The 20,343-nt window shown below is 49.9% G+C and overlaps 1 protein-coding gene across 9 annotated transcripts in view; it reads right to left on the reverse strand.

The window, feature by feature from the left end:
- Window positions 1-905: 905 nt before the first annotated feature.
- fgfr3 (fibroblast growth factor receptor 3) overlaps window positions 906-20,343 on the reverse strand; it is a 346,406-nt gene continuing 326,968 nt past the window's right edge. For all 9 annotated transcript variants that reach the window (XM_085975421.1, XM_085975422.1, XM_085975423.1 and 6 more), the window contains 2 exons: window positions 11,472-11,577; window positions 906-3,683 (listed from right to left, as the gene is read on the reverse strand). In XM_085975421.1, the coding sequence (XP_085831547.1) occupies window positions 3,519-3,683; window positions 11,472-11,577 (271 nt within the window). In that variant the 3' untranslated portion in view covers window positions 906-3,518. The remainder of the gene's footprint in view (window positions 3,684-11,471; window positions 11,578-20,343) is intronic.

Consider the following 20,343-nt stretch of genomic DNA (forward strand, 5'->3'; position numbering starts at 1 on the left):
CACACAGATTGCCACTTTTGTCCCTAATGGGCCCTATTTTTTCCCTAGTTATCCTCTTACCCTTAATATACTTATAAAACATCTTCGGATTTTCCTTTATTTTGCTTGCCAGTGTTATTTCATGGCCCCTCCTTGATCTCCTAATTTCTTTTTTAAGTATCCCCCTGCACTTTTTGTACTCCTCTAGGGCTTCCTCCGTCTTTAGCCTTTTGTATCTACCAAAAGCCCTCCTTGGTATCTGAATGGAGGGGAGCGGTTTGCAAAGGAGGCCACAATTGGACATAGGGCTGGGGGAGGTTGAAGAGGTAGGCTGGGGAGGGGTTGTGGAGGAATTTGTAAATGAAAGTGAGAATTTTAAACTGAATATGTTAGCTGAGCCATACTGACCTGGAAAGAGCCAGGATATATCCTTCATCTGTACTGAATTAGCTGCGCTCAGGCAGAAAGCCAGTAGAGGCTATAATTGGCCTTAGCATCTCTCGGTTGGAAAAGAGAACGTTGGGCAGGGTTTCTGCCCTAGATCACTGTGGAATCCTGTTGTAAAGTGTGATTGTTGTAGACACAAATCAAGGAACGGGTTGGGCTCAGCTATGATGCTCCTATAGTTGAATAGCCTGTCATTTCTCACTGTCGAGGCTCACGTATGAAGAGTGGCCACTTGAGGGAGCTATCAGGGGGCTCCTGGCATCTGTAGAACTTTACACAGGATAAATCAGGAGGGGGAGAAGGGAAAACTGGAATAAATAGAGACATAAACAATGTGGTAGAGTTGCCACTGGGGGATTGGGGCTCACAGCGGTCTATCTTATAGCGCTCGTCACCAATGTCGCCATCGAAGGAAACTCCAGCCCATTAAATCACATCAATTATAAGGCAATGAAGAATGAGCAATAGAAACTCTTGCATTTTTAAAACAATATCTTTTTATTTTTGTGGAATGGAACAGTTCCATGTTAATAACAAAGTTTCAGAAAGGCAGACAAGATATTGTTCAGTGCTAGTTTTTTTTTAAAACTCCAACAAGACCATATGTGACCTTTTACAGGCTTCAGGCGGGCAAATAGGTTTGAACGGAGATTTTTCCTTTTTTTTTTATTCGGAGCTTACCTCTGGCTACTATGAGTGTGGAATGTGACAGGCAGTGGTCCAATTTAACCACGCAACATACATCGGGAACCTCAGCTATTGCCAGTAATGCTTGACACTATTAAATCTACATAAAGGGAACGGGATATCAAATGTTAAGTTCGGTCGAAGCTACAATACATATATTTTGTAAAAAACTCAATAAATTAGATATATATCTAAGTTCTTTTCTTGTAAATCATGCACAAATTTCAAATATTGGAAAAGTTTCTTTTTTTTTTATCCATTAGGTACCTGGAATGTACACGTCACCAGCGATCGATCGGTAAGAAAATAATGAAGTGTCTTTTCATTTTACAAAAATTACACAGCTATAGAACTCCTACGTTTGTATTAAAGAGTTAACAGATAACTTTCATCTATTAAATTAACCTTTCTACAGGGTAAGAGCTTCATGGTCCTAATAAAAAGTTAAAGGAGACAAACTGAATTAATTTTGTAATTGATTTTTTAATAGGATTCCTGCCTAAATTCTTATTTGTATTTTACCTGAGGAATCCTATTTAAAATCAAAGAGAACTTTGTTTTTTATTCTGGGTTACCCGGTTGCTCAGTCTACTATACAGGTGACTGCCAGTTTACCCATTTGGCCATCTGTTCTAGTCATTTTTTTTTTAAAAAGGGGTTTACCTCAAATGAGTTCTCTGCAAAAATTGCACTTAACATTAAAATTGCACCACGTAAGTCGTGCTTGTGGCACTGTCTGCATAAAGAGAAGGGAGTGACTTACAAGTCACTGAAACATGACCGATGTCAGTGATTGATTGATTGATTGGCAATTCTTTTTCTCACAAGTTGTCTGCTACGAACATTCACTATCATTGCACCCTCTCATTACAACAATGCAAAGTGCCAGCACAGCGCCTCTCCTCACTTGCACATTCAGTGCTGTCACCGGGGCGTATTTAGTGTTTTTGGTACCAATACGCTATGCGGGGGGGGGGGGGGGGGGGCGGGGGAGGGGAAAAGAAAAGAAAAGAAAATCACACCTAAGCCAATATGCTTTAATGTTGTGCGCGATGTGCTCCTCGCGTGCGACACGCTCGATTCGTGATCGCGAATTGCCCCGGCCACCACCAGCACCAGACTCTGACCCTGCTTGTGATCAAAAGCTTGAAGATGCAACCCAGCTCTGGTAGGCCCAAAATCTATCATTGTGCTCCGGGTTCAAATGGGCACTCGATGTGACACGTCCACCGTTGTCCTAGCGACAATGCCAGCATTCTTTCGCAGGGCCAATAGTGTCGGGGCAGCTGCCAGGGAGGCAGTACATCCACACAACAGGCACATGGTTTATCATTCACAGTCAGCACTCCAGCTCTGTTGGGTCTTGATCAAAAGTCAGCCACAAAGCACAAACCTTCATATGTTTTGAAAAGTCAATACATTTCTAGGATCAGATTTCTAACTAACAGAAAAAAAAAATCATTGCAATCTAAAATAAAAATTGATAATGCTCATTTTACACGACGTTTGAAAACTCGATTCTAATATTTTTTCCTCGTTAACCATAATCTACTTTTGTGTCTAATCAATTTTAAACGGGTAATAAATTAAAAATTATAAACATGTAAAAACAAAAATGAAGAACCTGGGTAACTAAAGATGTGTACAGTAATTAGTAAATAAGCTATATACTTATAAATCTCTTAACCAAAATGATATGTTAAAGTCTATGAACAACTTTACAAATATACAATGTGCTAATCAGATTGCAAATAATTAATGGTTTTTTTGAACTATTTTACCCCTCGCTCACTACACAATGAGTTTCTTTAATAATTTCCAGATTAATACTGAATATCCTAGACTGCAATGATTTTAGGATTTGCTTCCTCATACTTGTAGTTATGTTTATATTTTTTTGTGTTTTTCCTAAACAAGCAAATCATAAGTATACAACTGTGTTTTTTTTTTAAAACATTATCATACAATATTCATATTTATATATGTACAACTCTTCTGGAATCTGCAGCTTCACACAAATAAAAAGTATTTAAATGCTCTTTTGTAAAGAAAAATAATTGTCTTTTGTTTCACTTTCCTTTCTTAGCACGCACTTGTCGACTTAGGCACAGAATGGCTCCTTTAGCAGTCACAATGCCAGAGGTCAAAGGTTATCATCTCTAGGTTTTTTTTTTGCAAAATGTTCCGTCTCAGTTCCTAAGTTTTGTTTCCAAAAAAAAAGTTTCTTCATGCCAAGCAGTATTTTTTTATTTTCGATGGGCACAGCACTTGAAGATGTAAGGCTCAAAAATGGTGGGAAGTAAAATGGGGACAAGAGTCCCAGTCGGTTCAGTGTATTTCCTTCAGTGTGGGTTGTCCATGGTTCAGCGTTCTATAATCCTGTTTCTTTTTTGTCCCAAACAGTCTCATGTCCTGATGACACCATTGCACTGCTGGTGCTTGGGGAGACAAGGCTCGTCAGGCAAAGCATCATGGGCAAAGACAGAGTCGTCTCCGGAAGAGCACGTACTGTGCGTGTCTTGGCATGCTGGGGAATACTGCTCAAAAGGTGCCGACAGGTCAAGGTACTCCTGAAATACAAAGGAAAAGAAAAAAAAATTATAACCCTTCTGTGACATGAACTGCAATTACATGTATCATAGGCCTCTATAGATACGGTTGCCAGCTGTGGCTCAGTTGGTAGCACTCTCACCTCCCGCGTCAGAAGGTTGTGGGTTCAAGTCCCACTCCAGAGATTTGAGCGCAAAATCTAGGTTAATACTCTAGTGCAGTGCTGAGGGAGTGCTGCACAGTCGGAGGTGCTGTCTTTCAGATGAGATGTTAAACTGAGGCCCCATCTGCCCTCTCAGGTGGACATTAAGGGGTAGATTTTGCCAAATCTGTCGGGAAGAAGGCGGGACTTCAACTTTCGGGTTTTTGACCCGCCTACATCGACGTCCGGCCAATCCGCGCGACTTTCCTTTGATTGACCTTGTTAAGCCCGCCCAGCGGGCTCAGCAGGCCAATTAAGGGCCACCCGGCAACAGGTGACATCACAGACTGCAATTTCATCTGTCAAGAGTTCTTGACAGATGAAATATCAATGTCTCACAGCTGTTTGAAGCTGTGAAACACTGACAGTCTGAGTTCTAAGCTGAGTCATTCTGCACAGACTCAGTTAGAACTCTCACCGGCACTCAAAGCTGAAGGCTGTCACTTTTCACAGATCGCAGCCGTTCAGCTTTAAGTGCCGGCTGAGTGATGGGCTCCTGACGGCTACAGGAAGAAAGGCTGTTAAGGTAAGTACAGGTAAGTAAAAGTTCTTTACACACTTTAGACACACCAAACACACTTACCTATACACTCATGCACCCATCACTCACCTGAGCACCGACATCGCGACCCTTCCAACTCCTTCAACCCGACGGCCCGCCTGCTCAACCTGGCGTGGTTTGGAGCCGTCGGGAATCCCACACGAAACCCCTCAAAATAGGGATTGGGCTAAAAACTGCCTGTTAACTACCTGTTAACAGGCAGTTAATTGGCACTAATCCCTTCCCGCCTGGTTTCGGCGGGTCCCAGTGCGGGGCAGGTACCCGCCGCCCCTGAAAGTTGCGTGGGGCGGGGTTTTGGGCGGGATGGTGTCGGGACCCCCAAATTCAGAATTCCCCCCCCCCCCGCCACATGCCTGAAACCCGCCCAACGGCTCGGGGAAAATCGGGGCCTAAGTATCCCATGGCACTATTCCAAAGAAGTGTAAGGGAGTTCTCCAGTGTCCTGGCCAATATTTATCCCTCAAACAACATCACTGAAACAGATTATCTGGTCATTTATCACAGTGCTGTTTGTGGGATCTTGCTGCCTTTCCTACATTACAACAGTGACTCCACTTCAAAAGTACTTAATTGGCTGCAAAGTGCTTTGGGATGTCCCGTGATCATAAAAGAAGCTATATAAATGCAAGCCTTTCTTTCTTTCTCTCCCAATAGGCTGTCTATTCAGCATTCGTTAGATTCCTGGCTGGGGTTGTGTTATTATGATAGTACTTTATATTGTACGATGTACTTTACCACACAAGACGGAAAGATTTTATTTTACCTTTGGAAAATCCTCCAATGTTTTCCCCTCCTGAAGGTATTGGGATACAGTTCGATGGACTTTGACCACCCCAAGGGGACTTTCTTCCTGTGAGAGTCTGGACTCACAGCTTAGATGATGAGCAATAGCAGGATATTCAATCACATGGGGCATAAAGTTAAGCCCCCAGTTGTATCCTCACCTGACATCCACACTTTAAGTAGATTGGCCCTTTTCTGGTGTCAGCAATCCAGAAACCTTACTGGCAGTCCAAGTGTACAGAAAATCTGGAACCTGGGTAGATTTTGCCGAACCTGTCGGGAAGAAGGCGGGACTTCCCCTTTCGGGTTTTTGACCCGCCTACTTCGACGTCCGGCCGATCCGCGTGATTTTCCCTTGATTGACCTTGTTGAGCCCCCCCAGCGGGCTCAGCAGGCCAATTAAGGGCCACCCGGCAACGGGTGATGTCACAGACTGCGATTTCATCTGTCAAGAGGTCTTGACAGATGAAATATCAGCGTTTCACAGCTGTTTTAAGCTGTGAAACACTGACACTCTGAGTTTTGACATGAGTCTTTCTGCACAGACTCAGTTAGAACTCTTACCGGCACTCAAAGCTGAAGGCTGTCACTTTTCACAGGTCGCAGCCGTTCAGCTTTAAGTGCCAGCTGAGTGATGCGCTCCCGACGGCTACAGGAAGAAAGGCTGTTAAGGTAAGTACAGGTAAGTAAAAGTTCTTTACACACTTTAGACACACCAAACACACTTACCTTTACACTCATGCACCCATCACTCACCTGAGCGCCGACATCGCGACCCCTCCAACTCCTTCAACCCGACAGCCCGCCGCGCCAACCTGGCGTGGTTTGGAGCCGTCGGGAAACCCACACGAAACCCCTCAAAATAGGGATTGGGCTAAAAACTGCCTGTTAACTACCTGTTAACAGGCAGTTAATTGGCACTAATCCCTTCCCGCCTGGTTTCGACGGGTCCCAGTGCGGGGCGGGTACCCGCCGCCCCTGAAGCTTACGTGGGGCGGGGTTTTGGGCGGGACACCCAAATTCGGGATTCCCCCCCCCCCCACACGCCTGAAACCCCGCCTGACGGCTCCCCGAAAATCCAGCCCGTGTTTACACAGCAACGTGAGATCGGACTGGGAGCAGGCAGAAAACATAGGTGATAAAATCTGGGTTGTTCTTGGAGATTTCATAATGGGTGAAATCTCACACTATAAACTCGAACTGTTTATAGCAGGAGACATTTCAGCTAGCTAGCCTGTACCAGTGGGTGGGGTACAAACTGATGGCCCATGGTACACCACACTTACACAGTCCCTTAAATAGCCAGAGCAACCAGACTCTTTGCAACAATTCTGGTGTTAAAATCTGCTCCTGTTCAACGTGGCACATCCGTCACTCATGGAGGTGCCATCTAATAATAAAAGTAGAAATTTCACCCCGGGGGGTGGGGCGGTGGGGTACACACACACATAGGTTGGAATTTTGCTGGCGCTCAGAGGGCGGGTTCGGAGGTGGGTCCACTGTCAAAATCTAAAAGATTGACAGCGGGTTGGGATCCCGCCCTGAACCCGCCTCCGTGTCAGCTTCCCAAGTGCGGGCTCTGCCTGCGCTTTGCAGACCCGGCACTAAGCGGCGGGTCAGGCAATTCATATAGTTAAGAGGGTCTTTAAAGGTAGTTAAACAGCATTTTACCACCTTCTAGCCATTTTTCCAACTTTTCCATGAGGTTCGCGTCGCTCGGGGATCATGTCAGGTAAGTGTGTCGGGTTCTCAATGACTCTGCATTGCTGTGAATAGGTGACAGCTGCAAAAGTGGTATAAAAGCTACCATTGCACAACTGTTCAATTTCCAATGTCAGAAGCTTGAGCCTTCAGGATTTGGAAGATACTTTTGAGCTGTATGCACTTTGGAAGTGTTTGGAGTGAACTCTCTATCCAGTGTCACCTCCTTGGAGCAAGCTCTCTCACCATTGACGGATCGCTTCGGTCATCTCAACTTCAGCTGCCATCTATTCCAGCAACATCGGTGCACTTGAAAAAATCTCACCGTGGTCCTCAGAATCCCACCACGATCAGCCCCAACACCAACATCACCAGGCACACCAACATCACCAGACACACCAGCAGCACCAATAACAATGCCAACCTTCTCCGCAATCACCTGATGCTTCACAGGGCATCATCACCCATGCACATTGCTGCCCGGGACACCAGTGATGGCCTCACCATGGTCAGATTTACTTCACTTGACGCTGTACACCCTGGCTGCCACATGATGCACCAGGTTGGCACCACCCCACACCAGCACCATAAAGCATCCCTACAATGCCCAAGCCATTCCTTTCACACTCATCGCCATTGAAGGGGGGGGGGGGCAAGTTATGTTTCACTAAGACACTTCCAAAAGTGCACACAAATCTGTCCAAGAACGCAAAGTGTTGAAAATAAAGATTTCAATGCTTGACAACACATTAAAAGACACTTTACACTAAAGCACACAACTGCCTACCCTTGTGTGTTGTTAGTTGGTATGATTGCACTAGGATGAAGGTGAATGTGAGGGGTGGCTAGTGAGATGGGGAAGTGCTAATGTAGATGGAGAGGGATGGGTGGAGGTGCAAGGTAGGTTGGTGTGAGTAAGGATGTGCAGGAGTAGGGTAGGGAAAGCAGAGTGATGGGGATATGATGAGAGGCACACAGCAGGATGAGGTTGAGTGTGACTTTGCAGTAATGTTTTGTGATCTACTGAGATCATTGAAAGGTTTGCACCACTGCAGCCTGGTCCTCCTGACGACATCCCTGCTTGTGCCCTCCTGTGCAATGTGCAACCAGGCTGCATTGCTCTCCTGGGGAGGTCTCTTCCACCCATTGGAAGGGAAGAGAACCACCTTGCGTGCTGTGACTCCCTCGGAGGGAATCATGGGGGAGCCTGGGTGCAGCCCTGCACCTCTGTGCAGTGCTTGTCAGTGTTTGCAGCACCTCAATGCTGCAGAACACCGACAGCACAACTGTCAAATTCAATTGGGCCATGGCCACTTTAAGAAAATCGTCTGATGACGCGTCATCAGACCCGCTTCCTTCAATTGGCCGGGAACCTCGCAGGGCGGGCTTAACAAGCCCAATCAGGGCAAGATCACTTGGAGGAGGCGGGGTGAAGACGGGAGCGGGGTTTGAAGCCGCCACCTACTCCAGCCACACCGGAATCGCCACGGTTGGCGAAACCGCAGCCGTAATTCCATCATTATTACAGTGAGGGAGGTCGTAATCTGGAGCAGAGCCTGGATCTGCTGTGTTTCTGCCCCATTTCAAATACCCAAGAAATCCCAAATGGGGGTGGGGGGTGGGGAGAGGAGATGTGGAAGAGGCGCTTCTTCTGCCCTGTGCCTCAGCAGCTGGTTGGGGTCATGTCTGGACGGATTCCCTGCTCCTCTTGGTTTCACATTCAGGTAAGTATATTTTAAAACTTGCCTTGTTGGCTGTGGCCTAACATGCGGTCCCTTTAGGCCACATGTAGGCCTGGTTTTCCTGAGTGCAGCTGGTGCCGGCTGCCTCAGTGCAAACCAAACAGGCATCAGGCCCCTTATTTGCCGAACGTCTGTTTTAGCTGTGGGCAATGCGTGCTTATTTTTTGGCCTTTACCGATATGGCGGGCTGCGCACTTTCAGCTTGCAATGAGCGTGCACTTCCTGCCCGCCATATTGGGGGCTTAGGAAGCTATTCAGTGCCTGAAAAACGGGTGCTGTGCGTCCGAATTTCTAGACCCCTGTCCTTTCTCTTTTCAGAGGGTGACAAACCTGCAGTGAATTTCCAGCATTTTCTGTTTTGATTTCAGATGCAGTGACATAACCCGTACCAATTTTTGATTAATGATAATAATTATCAGAGAACAGCCTTGCCCCACTGAAGAGTGTGTGGAGCTCTTCTTGTGACGATACACTGTATAAAGACCATTCAGTGGGATGAAGTAATATATTTTCCACTTACCGCTGTTTGAACAATGACAATGTTTTGCACTGTACGAAATCTGGAAACTGTTCTTTTTTAAAAAAAAACTTAAAGCAAATCCCCCAAGGTATTTACTTACTTTCCAAATTATAGCAATTAATGGATTCCTTATGAGAACCATAATGTTAAAGAGTTAAGTGTGCTGACTATAGTCCTCGCATTTTATTGCCAAGTGTATGTCTCTTCCCCAGCACCCCCGCCCCCCCCCCCGGGTCACATGATAGGGGCTGCTGAGCAGCACCATCATAAAAAGACAGCGGTGCTGATTACAGCTGACGTGATCACGGTTCCTTTTCTTCCCAGGCAGCAGGATCAGAGTGAAAACCTGACCGACTTTAAGCTACACTCCTGGCAAAATTCCATCTCAGTTTCTAAGGTCATAGGTTAACTGTCCGGTTGGGGCAGGTTATTGGGCAGGAGGGATGCTACATAAATCCCGGCGATAATGTTTTACGATCGCCCGCTGGAGATTTGGCACTGTCGATCATTTTCAATTATTATCTGTCAAGAGTTTAAACTGCATACTAAATCAGTTAGCCCGGTTGAATGCCCCCTGTGTGCGTTTAAAACATTTTTTTTTATTGCGATTTACATTAAACAATGCGCTTAGTGTATTGAAGGGGAAAGTCTGCACACAGATTTAAAAAACTGCAAATGCTGGAAATCAGTAATAGAAAATGCTGGATCTCTGCAGCAAGTCCGACAGCAGCTTAATAGAGGAAAGAAAGATTAACGTTTCGGGTACAGATCCTTCACTGGAGCCGAATTAAGTGGGGACATAATTGAATGTCACTGTGATTACCAGCGTGGCCAATCAACATTCACCATCAGACGTCAACCTATCTTTTCCCGTTTTAGAGGCTGAGGTACCTGCCGTGTATTTCCAGCATTTTCTGTTTTCAGAGTCAAAAAATATAATCCATAGCAATTTTTGATTAATACTGTTAAATATTAGATGTTATTATACATAAAAGTTTCCAAAATAAGCAGTGCGCATCAGCCTTCTGAACTGCGATGAAATCTTGAGGAATACTGGTTTGTGGACTGGTTATACCCTGTTTCTTGCACTTGATATTTACTGGTCTGGGTGCTATTGGACTCTAGGGGGGGCAGCTGCTGTGTTTATACTGAAAACAGCATCAAAGGTTGACCTTGGTCATTCCCCTGATGTTTCAATGAGTTCATCTGGTATGCAGCTGAGCTGTGCAGACCAGGACGGTCTTGGATTCGATCCCCAGTCTCTGTTGAGTTCGCTGGGCTCAGCTGAAGCAGCGGCAAAGGGCGCCCGAGTTAAAAGTCGCCGAGCGCGCCTGCTTCTATACCAACATCCTTGACTGGAAGCGCGCCGGTGGACAATGGGCGAGGGCTAGAGTTTAGAAGGATGAGAGGGGATCTCATTGAAACTTATACAATTCTAACACGACTAGATAGACTAGATGCAGGAAGGATGTTCCCGATGGCCGGGGAGTCTAGAACCAGGGGCACAGTCTAAGGATAAGGGGTAAGCCATTTAGGACTGAGATGAGGAGGAATTTCTTCACCCAGAGAGTGGTGAACCTGTGGAATTCTCTACCACAGAAGGCGGTAGAGGCCAATTCATTAAATATATTCAAGAAGGAGTTAGATATATTTCATAAGGCTAAAGGGATCAAGGGATATGGTGAGAAAGCAGGGACAGGGTACTGAATTTGGATGATCAGCCATGATCGCATTGAATGGCGGAGCAGGCTCGAGGGGCCGAATGGCCTACTCCTGCTCCTATCTTCTATGTTTCTATGTTTCTTCTATGATGGGCCTCAGCTGTGAGGCTCTCACTGTCTTGGGCTACATAAGAACATAAGAATTAAGAGCAGTAGGCTGTTCGGCCCCTCGAGTCTGCTCCACCATTCAACGAGATCGTGGCTGATCTGTACCTCAAATCCATTTATCTGCCTTAACTCCATATCCCTTGATAAGTGAAGAGAACCGGGGTCTTGCTGGTGTGAACGGCTCAATACCAGATTTTGTGATCAATTTACCAGCTGGGCAAAGATTTCTTTGCTGTTTCAACATCATTTAGTTTGCAGCAAATAAAAACTAAACAGCACAGAACACCTTAAAAGTTGAGCATCTTCTGGCTGATACCTTTTAAGGGAATAACTAATAAATCTATAAAATGAGGAAATAGTAATGTTCTTGAGTAATTTTAAGTGTTATTAATTATTTAGTCTCCTTTAAATTCACTTTAATTAACCTCTTAATATTTTCTCTCAGTTTTTTTTAAATTAAGAGACTGACCTCAGTTGACGTCACTGTCAGGACCCTGTCAAGATCCTCGACCAGCTGTTTGAACGTCGGCCTCTGTGATGGGATTGCGTGCCAACATTCTCTCATTATCATATACCTAGGAGAAAGACACAGGGTTACGGTTAAACCAAGCACAACACATACCTTTATTGCGCTATTTGAGGACCTGCTTAAAAAAAAAAGGCAAGCCAACGACCAACCCAGCCCAGTACACCACAGAGGAGGCCCAATAAACTACAGAGGAGGCCCAATAAACCAGAGGAGGGCCAATAAACCAGAGGAGGGCCAATAAACCAGAGGAGGGCCAATAAACCAGAGGAGGACCAATAAACCACAGAGGAGGGCCAATAAACCAGAGGAGGGCCAATAAACCACAGAGGAGGGCCAATAAACCACAGAGGAGGCCCAATAAACCACAGAGGAGGGCCAATAAACCACAGAGGAGGGCCAATAAACCACAGAGGAGGGCCAATAAACCACAGAGGAGGGCCAATAAACCACAGAGGAGGGCCAATAAACCACAGAGGAGGGCCAATAAACCAGAGGAGGGCCAATAAACCAGAGGAGGGCCAATAAACCACAGAGGAGGGCCAATAAACCAGAGGAGGGCCAATAAACCAGAGGAGGGCCAATAAACCACAGAGGAGGGCCAATAAACCAGAGGAGGGCCAATAAACCAGAGGAGGACCAATAAGCCACAGAGGAGGGCCAATAAACCAGAGGAGGACCAATAAGCCACAGAGGAGGGCCAATAAACCAGAGGAGGACCAATAAGCCACAGAGGAGGGCCAATAAACCAGAGGAGGACCAATAAACCACAGAGGAGGGCCAATAAACCAGAGGAGGGTCAATAAACCAGAGGAGGACCAATAAGCCACAGAGGAGGGCCAATAAACCAGAGGAGGACCAATAAGCCACAGAGGAGGGCCAATAAACCAGAGGAGGACCAATAAGCCACAGAGGAGGGCCAATAAACCAGAGGAGGACCAATAAACCACAGAGGAGGGCCAATAAACCAGAGGAGGGCCAATAAACCACAGAGGAGGGCCAATAAACCAGAGGAGGGCCAATAAACCAGAGGAGGGCCAATAAACCAGAGGAGGACCAATAAACCACAGAGGAGGGCCAATAAACCAGAGGAGGGCCAATAAACCACAGAGGAGGCCCAGTACACCACAGAGGAGGCCCAGTACACCACAGAGGAGGCCCAGTACACCACAGCTAGGCAGCCCAATATACAATAGCAAGAGGCCCAATACACTAGGAGCCATCCCAATGATTCTCTGCATTTTGAGCTCTCTCATTTCAGCGGTGTGGAGCCCAGACATTTCCTATAGAGGGAGGAGGGTCATGCAACTCAAGCCATTCCTGGGCACATTAGTGGCTGACTGTAGACTTACATAGAAACATAGAAGATAGGAGCAGGAGTAGGCCATTCGGCCCCTCGAGCCTGCTCCGCCATTCAATGAGACCATGGCTGATCATCCAAATTCAGTACCCTGTCCCTGCCTTCTCCCCATATCCCTTGATCCCTTTAGCCTTAAGAAATATATCTAACTCCTTCTTGAATATATTTAATGAATTGGCCACTGACAGAGGCCTGTAAATAAGTGCCCAGTTGGTGAAGGTGAGTGGCACAAGGCAACTCTAAAAGATAAAAGGGCAGAATACAAATAAATAGCCAGCAGCTGACAGAAATGTCTGGGACATGATTCACTTCCCATGATGGGTCTGACCTGATAATTCAAGAGCAACAACAACTTGTATTTATTCCGCGCCTTTAACGTAGTAAACCATCCCAAGGCGCTTCACGGGAGCGTTATCAACAACATTCGACACCAAACCTCATGAGATATTAGGACAGGTGACCAAAAGCTTGGTCAAAGAGGTAGGTTTTAAGAAGTGTCCTAAAGGAGGAAATAGAGATAGAGACGCGGAGAGGTTTAGGGAGGGAATTCCAGAGCTTAGGGCCTAGGCAACAGAAGGCACGGCCACCAATGGTGGAGCAGTGAAAATCGGGGGATGCGCAAGAATTGAAGGAGCGCAGAAATCTCAAGGGTTGTGGGGCTGGAGGAGGTTACAGAGATAGGGAGGGGCGAGGTCATGGAGGGATTTAAAAACAAGGATGAGAATTTTAAATCGAGGTGTTGCCGGGCTGGGAGCCAATGTAGGTCAGCAAGCACAGGGGTGATGGGTGAACGGGACCTGGTGCGAGTTAGGACACGGGGCAGTGAGCACAGGGGTGATGGGTGAACGGGACCTGGTGCGAGTTAGGACACGGGGCAGTGAGCACAGGGGTGATGGGTGAACGGGACCTGGTGCGAGTTAGGACAAGGGCAGTCGAGTTGCGGATGAGCTCAATTTTACAGAGGGTGGAATGTGGGAGGCCGCCCTGGAGTGCTTGGAATAGTCGAGTCTCGAGGTAACAAAGGCAGGGATGAGGGTTTCAGCGGCAGGCTAGATAAAGAATAAAAAACAAAATAAGAATTACAGGCAGGAATAACTATTTTAAATTTGAACTGTAGAGGGGGCGGGGCGATTAATTGACTAGTGGGGGCTGGGAGGTTCATTGACTGTAGTGGGGGCGGGGAGGTTCATTGACTGTAGTGGGGGCGGGGAGGTTCATTGACTGTAGTGGGGGCTGGGAGGTTTATTGACTGGAGTGGGGGCCGGGAGGGTCATTGACTGTAGTGGGGGCCGGGAGGTTCATTGACTGTAGTGGGGGCGGGGAGTTTAATTGACTGTAGTGGGGCCGGGAGGTACATTGACTGTAGTGGGGGCCGGGAGGGTCATTGACTGTAGTGGGGGCCGGGAGGGTCATTGACTGTAGTGGGGGCGGGGAGGTTAATTGACTGTAGTGGGGGCTGGGAGGGTCATTGACTGTAGTGGGGGCTGGGAGGGTCATTGACTAGTGGGGGCTGGGAGGTTCATTGACTGTAGCGGGGGCGGGGAGATTAATTGACTGTAGTGGGGGCGGGGAGATTAACTGACTGTAGCGGGGGCGGGGAGGTTCATTGACTGTAGTGGGGGCTGGGAGGTTCATTGACTGTAGTGGGGGCGGGGAGATTAATTGACTGTAGTGGGGGCGGGGAGATTAATTGACTGTAGTGGGGGCTGGGAGGGTCATTGACTGTAGTGGGGGCTGGGAGGTTCATTGACTGTAGTGGGGGCTGGGAGGTTCATTGACTGTAGTGGGGGCTGGGAGGTTCATTGACTGTAGTGGGGGCTGGGAGGTTCATTGACTGTAGTGGGGGCTGGGTGGTTCATTGACTGTAGTGGGGGCGGGGAGATTAATTGACTAGTGGGGGCTGGGAGGTTAATTGACTGTAGTGGGGGCGGGGAGGTTCATTGACTGTAGTGGGGGCGGGGAGGTTCATTGACTGTAGTGGGGGCGGGGAGTTTAATTGACTGTAGTGGGGGCTGGGAGGTTCATTGACTGTAGTGGGGGCTGGGAGGTTCATTGACTGTAGTGGGGGCTGGGAGGTTCATTGACTGTAGTGGGGGCTGGGAGGTTCATTGACTGTAGTGGGGGCGGGGAGGTTCATTGACTGTAGTGGGGGCTGGGAGGTTCATTGACTGCAGTGGGGGCTGGGAGGTTCATTGACTGTAGTGGGGGCTGGGAGGTTCATTGACTGCAGTGGGGGCGGGGAGGTTCATTGACTGTAGTGAGGGGCGGGGAGTTCAATTGACTGTAGTGGGGGCTGGGAGGTTCATTGACTGTAGTGGGGGCGGGGAGTTTAATTGACTGTAGTGGGGCCGGGAGGTACATTGACTGTAGTGGGGGCCGGGAGGGTCATTGACTGTAGTGGGGGCCGGGAGGGTCATTGACTGTAGTGGGGGCGGGGAGGTTAATTGACTGTAGTGGGGGCTGGGAGGGTCATTGACTGTAGTGGGGGCTGGGAGGGTCATTGACTAGTGGGGGCTGGGAGGTTCATTGACTGTAGCGGGGGCGGGGAGATTAATTGACTGTAGTGGGGGCGGGGAGATTAACTGACTGTAGCGGGGGCGGGGAGGTTCATTGACTGTAGTGGGGGCTGGGAGGTTCATTGACTGTAGTGGGGGCGGGGAGATTAATTGACTGTAGTGGGGGCGGGGAGATTAATTGACTGTAGTGGGGGCTGGGAGGGTCATTGACTGTAGTGGGGGCTGGGAGGTTCATTGACTGTAGTGGGGGCTGGGAGGTTCATTGACTGTAGTGGGGGCTGGGAGGTTCATTGACTGTAGTGGGGGCTGGGAGGTTCATTGACTGCAGTGGGGGCTGGGTGGTTCATTGACTGTAGTGGGGGCGGGGAGATTAATTGACTAGTGGGGGCTGGGAGGTTAATTGACTGTAGTGGGGGCGGGGAGGTTCATTGACTGTAGTGGGGGCGGGGAGGTTCATTGACTGTAGTGGGGGCGGGGAGTTTAATTGACTGTAGTGGGGGCTGGGAGGTTCATTGACTGTAGTGGGGGCTGGGAGGTTCATTGACTGTAGTGGGGGCTGGGAGGTTCATTGACTGTAGTGGGGGCTGGGAGGTTCATTGACTGTAGTGGGGGCGGGGAGGTTCATTGACTGTAGTGGGGGCTGGGAGGTTCATTGACTGCAGTGGGGGCTGGGAGGTTCATTGACTGTAGTGGGGGCTGGGAGGTTCATTGACTGCAGTGGGGGCGGGGAGGTTCATTGACTGTAGTGAGGGGCGGGGAGTTCAATTGACTGTAGTGGGGGCTGGGAGGTTCATTGACTGTAGTGGGGGCGGGGAGGTTCAGTGACTGTAGTGGGGGCTGGGAGGTTCATTGACTGTCGTGGGGGCTGGGAGGTTCATTGACTGTAGTGGGGGCTGGGAGGTTCATTGACTGTAGTGGGGGCGGGGAGGTTCATTGACTGTAGTGGGGTCCGGGAGGGTCATTGACTGTAGTGGGGGCCGGGAGGTTCATTGACTGTAGTGGGGGCCGTGAGGTTCATTGACTGTAGTGGGGGCCGGGAGGTTCATTGACTGTAGTGGGGGCCGGGAGGTTCATTGACTGTAGTGGGGGCTGGGAGGTTCATTGACTGTAGTGGGGGCAGGAGGTTCATTGACTGTAGTGGGGCCGGGAGGTACATTGACTGTAGTGGGGGCCGGGAGGGTCATTGACTGTAGTGGGGGCCGGGAGGTTCATTGACTGTAGTGGGGGCTGGGAGGTTCATTGACTGTAGTGGGGGCTGGGAGGTTCATTGACTGTAGTGGGGGCTGGGAGGTTCATTGACTGTAGTGGGGGCTGGGAGGTTCATTGACTGTAGTGGGGGCTGGGAGGTTCATTGACTGTAGTGGGGGCTGGGAGGTTCATTGACTGTAGTGGGGGCTGGGAGGTTCATTGACTGTAGTGGGGGCTGGGAGGTTCATTGACTGTAGTGGGGGCTGAGAGGTTCATTGACTGTAGTGGGGGCTGGGAGGTTCATTGACTGTAGTGGGGGCTGGGAGGTTCATTGACTGTAGTGGGGGCTGGGAGGTTCATTGACTGTAGTGGGGGCTGGGAGGTTCATTGACTAGTGGGGGCTGGGAGGTTCATTGACTGCAGTGGGGGCTGAGAGGTTCATTGACTGTAGTGGGGGCTGGGAGGTTCATTGACTGTAGTGGGGGCTGGGAGGTTCATTGACTGTAGTGGGGGCTGGGAGGTTCATTGACTGTAGTGGGGGTGGGATGTTCATTGACTGTAGTGGGGGCTGGGAGGTTCATTGACTGTAGTGGGGGCGGGGAGGTTCATTGACTGCAGTGGGGGCGGGGAGATTAATTGACTGTAGTGGGGGCGGGGAGGTTCATTGACTGTAGTGGGGGCTGGGAGGTTAATTGACTGTAGTGGGGGCTGGGAGGGTCATTGACTAGTGGGGGCTGGGAGGTTCACTGACTGTAGTGGGGGCTGGGAGGTTCATTGACTGTAGCGGGGACGGGGAGATTAATTCACTGTAGTGGGGCCGGGGAGATTAACTGACTGTAGCGGGGGCGGGGAGGTTCATTGATTGTAGTGGGGGCTGGGAGGTTCATTGACTGTAGTGGGGGCGGGGAGATTAATTGACTGTAGTGGGGGCGGGGAGGTTCATTGACTGTAGTGGGGGCTGGGAGGGTCATTGACTGTAGTGGGGGCTGGGAGGTTCATTGACTGTAGTGGGGGCTGGGTGGTTCATTGACTGTAGTGGGGGCTGGGAGGTTCATTGACTGTAGTGGGGGCGGGGAGATTAATTGACTAGTGGGGGCTGGGAGGTTAATTGACTGTAGTGGGGGCGGGGAGGTTCATTGACTGTAGTGGGGGCGGGGAGGTTCATTGACTGTAGTGGGGGGCGGGGAGTTTAATTGACTGTAGTGGGGGCTGGGAGGTTCATTGACTGTAGTGGGGGCGGGGAGGTTCATTGACTGTAGTGGGGGCCGGGAGGTTCATTGACTGTAGTGGGGGCCGGGAGGTTCATTGACTGTAGTGGGGGCCGGGAGGTTCATTGGCTGTAGTGGGGGCCGGGAGGTTCATTGACTGTAGTGGGGGCTGGGAGGTTCATTGACTGTAGTGGGGGCCGGGAGGTTCATTGACTGTAGTGGGGGCCGGGAGGTTCATTGACTGTAGTGGGGGCCGGGAGGTTCATTGACTGTAGTGGGGGCCGGGAGGTTCATTGACTGTAGTGGGGGCCGGGAGGTTCATTGACTGTAGTGGGGGCTGGGAGGTTCAATGACTGTAGTGAGGGCTGGGAGGTTCATTGACTGTAGTGGGGGCTGGGAGGTTCATTGACTGTAGTGGGGGCTGGGAGGTTCATTGACTGTACTGGGGGCTGGGAGGGTCATTGACTGTAGTGGGGGTGGGATGTTCACTGACTGTAGTGGGGGCTGGGAGGTTCATTGACTGTAGTGGGGGCGGGGAGATTAATTGACTGTAGTGGGGGCGGGGAGATTAATTGACTGTAGTGGGGGCGGGGAGATTAATTGACTGTAGTGGGGGCGGGGAGATTAATTGACTGTAGTGGGGGCTGGGAGGGTAATTGACTGTAGTGGGGGTGGGATGTTCACTGACTGTATTGGGGGCTGGGAGGTTCATTGACTGTAGTGGGGGCTGGGAGGTTCATTGACTGTAGTGGGGGCGTGGAGATTAATTGACTGTAGTGGGGGCGGGGAGATTAATTGACTGTAGTGGGGGCTGGGAGGGTCATTGACTGTAGTCGGGGTTGGGAGGTTCATTGACTGTAGTGGGGGCTGGGAGGTTCATTGACTGTAGTGGGGGCTGGGAGGTTCATTGACTGTAGTGGGGGCGGGGAGATTAATTGACTGTAGTGGGGGCGGGGAGGTTCATTGACTGTCGTGGGGGCTGGGAGGTTCATTGACTGTAGTGGGGGCTGGGAGGTTCATTGACAGTAGTGGGGGCTGGGAGGTTCATTGACTGTAGTGGGGGCTGGGAGATTAATTGACTGTAGTGGGGGCTGGGAGGTTCATTGACTGTCGTGGGGGCTCGGAGGTGCATTGACTGTTGTGGGGGCGGGGAGATTAATTGAATGTAGTGGGGGCTGGGAGGTTCATTGACTGTAGCAGGGGCCGGGAGGTTCATTGACTGTAGTGGGGGCTGGGAGGTTCATTGACTGTAGTGGGGGCCGGGAGGTTCATTGACTGTAGTGGTGGCCGGGAGGTTCATTGACTGTAGTGGGGGCTGGGAGGTTCATTGACTGTAGTGGGGGCTGGGAGATTAATTGACTGTAGTGGGGGCGGGGAGGTTCATTGACTGTAGTGGGGGCTGGGAGGTTCATTGACTGTAGTGGGGGCGGGGAGATTAAATGACTGTAGTGGGGTCCGGGAGGGTAATTGACTGTAGTGGGGGCCGGGAGGTTCATTGACTGTAGTGGGGGCCGTGAGGTTCATTGACTGTAGTGGGGGCCGGGAGGTTCATTGACTGTAGTGGGGGCTGGGAGGTTCATTGACTGTAGTGGGGGCGGGAGGTTCTTTGACTGTAGTGGGGCCAGGAGGTACATTGATTGTAGTGGGGGGCCGGGAGGTTCCTTGACTGTAGTGGGGGCCGGGAGGTTCATTGACTGTCGTGGGGGCCGGGAGGTTCATTGACTGTAGTGGGGGCTGGGAGGTTCATTGACTGTAGTGGGGGCTGGGAGGTTGAATGACTGTAGTGGGGGCTGGGAGGTTCATTGACTGTAGTGGGGGCTGGGAGGTTCATTGACTGTCGTGGGGGCTGGTAGGTTCATTGACTGTAGTGGGGGCTGGGAGGTTCATTGACTGTAGTGGGGGCGGGGAGATTAATTGACTGTAGTGGGGGCGGGGAGGTTCATTGACTGTAGTGGGGGCTGGGAGGTTCATTGACTGTAGTGGGGGCGGGGAGATTAATTGACTGTAGTGGGGGCGGGGAGATTAATTGACTGTAGTGGGGGCTGGGAGGGTAATTGACTGTAGTGGGGGTGGGATGTTCACTGACTGTATTGGGGGCTGGGAGGTTCATTGACTGTAGTGGGGGCTGGGAGGTTCATTGACTGTAGTGGGGGCGTGGAGATTAATTGACTGTAGTGGGGGCTGGGAGGTTCATTGACTGTAGTGGGGGCGGGGAGATTAATTGACTGTAGTGGGGGCGGGGAGGTTCATTGACTGTCGTGGGGGCTGGGAGGTTCATTGACTGTAGTGGGGGCTGGGAGGTTCATTGACAGTAGTGGGGGCTGGGAGGTTCATTGACTGTAGTGGGGGCCGGGAGGTTCATTGACTGTCGTGGGGGCCGGGAGGTTCATTGACTGTAGTGGGGGCTGGGAGGTTCATTGACTGTAGTGGGGGCTGGGAGGTTGAATGACTGTAGTGGGGGCTGGGAGGTTCATTGACTGTCGTGGGGGCTGGGAGGTTCATTGACTGTACTGGGGGCTGGGAGGGTCATTGACTGTAGTGGG

The sequence above is a fragment of the Somniosus microcephalus genome, chromosome 2 (assembly GCF_052327205.1).
Source record: "Somniosus microcephalus isolate GS21.2 chromosome 2, FLI_Smic_1.0, whole genome shotgun sequence".
Classification (NCBI taxonomy): domain Eukaryota; kingdom Metazoa; phylum Chordata; class Chondrichthyes; order Squaliformes; family Somniosidae; genus Somniosus; species Somniosus microcephalus.